The following is a 1,946-nucleotide window of genomic DNA, read 5'->3' as shown; positions in this document are numbered from 1 at the left end:
ATTGTAATTGGATTGTAGAGCTTGTACGCTTTTGTCCTCCTTTTGTACCCAACAAATATGCACTTGTCTTCTCGATCGTCCAGCTTCTTTCTTTTCTGCTCTGGGATGTGTGCATATGCAATGCACCTAAACACCTTCAGGTGGTTGACGCTTGGCTTGATGTTGCTCCACATCTCTAATGGTGTTTTAAATTTTACGCTCTTTGTCAGACATCGGTTGAGGAGGTAAACTGCACAGTCCACGGCTTCAGCCCAGTAAGTCTTCGGCAGGTACTTGCTATTCAACATGCTTCTGACCATATCAAGAATGATACGATTCTTCCACTCTGCTATGCCATTCTGTTGTGGTGTGTAGGCAACAGTGAGTTGATGAATTATCCCGTACTGCCTTTTGAAATTGTTGAATGCTTTCGAAGTGTAATCTTCACCTCGATCTGATCGAGCACCTTGATGTGGTATCCACTTTGCTTTTCTACCATCTCCTTGAATTCTTTGAATTTCTTCAGAGATTCGAATATCTCCTTCAAGAAATAAACCCAAGATTTTCTACTGTAATCATCAATTAATGTGAAAAAGTACATGTTTACTCCAAGAGATATGACTTCAAATGGTCCTGCAATATCTGTGTGGACTAATTGTAGCAGCTCTGTTGCTCTTCTTGACTTTTCAACTTTGAAACTTCTTCTATGTTGCTTGCCCTTCATACAACCTTCACATAGTTGGTTTGGGTGGTTGATTTGCGGCAATCATTTTACCATTTTTTCCTTCCACAGAAGATTTAGGCCACTGAATGCAAGATGCATGAATCTCAAATGCCAGAGCCAAGACTCATCATTCATAATCATCTTTAAGCACTTGACAGGGTCAGTATGAATATTTAAGGTAAACAGTTTATTTCGAGACATGTTCACCTTTGCAATTACTTTATTTTTATTCTTGATAGCGAGGACAAAGGTCTTTTAGATGCATATCATAGCCTCTTTTAAGGAGCTGGCCTAGACTCAAAATATTATTTCGTAGTGCTGGAACATAATAGACATCAGAGATGTACATATTCTCGTCCGTCTTTGTCTGGATCATTATCTTGCCCTTGCCTTTTACTGGAATATTTGACTGGTCACCAAAAGTGACATCTCCTTGCATCCTCTTGTTTAACTCGGTAAAAAACTTCTTGATGCCGCACATGTGGTTACTGGCACCTGAATCCAGATACCAGATATCTTGATTCTTGTTTTCATACTCCTGGTATGTCAGCAGGACTGTTGAAGTGTCTGGCTGCTCCCTTTCTACAAAGTTACTTTTTTGCCATTTGATTTGGTTTCTCCCAGCATTCATAGCTAAGATGGTTGTATCTCTTGCATTTGTAACATTGTGGCTAATATTTATCCTCCTGGTAACTTCTTCCTTATCCTCGTCCTCGTACGCCACGACCTCGTCCTCGATCGAAGGATCATTCATGATCTCCATTTCGAACTTGATTTTCATGGCCTACTTGGTACTGTCTCCTACGACCTTGCTGGAAGTTTAAGCCACCTCAAAAAGAGCCTATGTCTCTGTAGCATCCAAGTCCTCTTCGACTATCTTCTTGGATAGTCATCTTACTCTACAAGGCTTGCTCTAGATTTTCCGCTTGATTTGAACTGATGTTTATATCTTGTTCATAAGCTTGTAGAGAACTTTTTAGCTCATCAATAGAAACTTCGAAAAGATCTTTAGACTCTTGTATTGGCGGAATAATATATTTGAATTTAGAGTCTAAAGTCCTAAGTATCTTCTCCATAATTCTTACATCATTAATTGCTTCTCCATTTCTCTTCATTTGATTAGTTATTGTCTGAACTCTACTAAAATAGTCTGATATTGATTCTGTAGCTTTCATCTTCAAATATTCAAGTTCAACTCTTAATGCTTGGAGGCATACCTTTTTGGCTCTTTCCGCACCTTGAT

General features: G+C 39.1%; 1 protein-coding gene across 1 annotated transcript; it reads right to left on the bottom strand.

Annotated features, from left to right (window-relative positions):
* LOC109847274 lies at positions 930-1,466 on the bottom strand. The gene has a single exon (XM_020416513.1). It carries the CDS (start codon positions 1,464-1,466, stop codon positions 930-932), a length of 537 nt encoding a protein of 178 aa, XP_020272102.1.

Source organism: Asparagus officinalis, chromosome 7, assembly GCF_001876935.1.
Source record: "Asparagus officinalis chromosome 7, Aspof.V1, whole genome shotgun sequence".
Lineage (NCBI taxonomy): Eukaryota > Viridiplantae > Streptophyta > Magnoliopsida > Asparagales > Asparagaceae > Asparagus > Asparagus officinalis.
The sequence above is the reverse complement of the archived record's forward strand: the minus strand, read 5'-3'. Positions and strand labels throughout refer to the sequence as shown.

Excerpts from the sequence above, each read along its gene's own strand:
- LOC109847274 (XM_020416513.1), bottom strand. The coding sequence starts at position 1,466 with ATGGAGATCATGAATGATCCTTCGATCGAGGACGAGGTCGTGGCGTAC.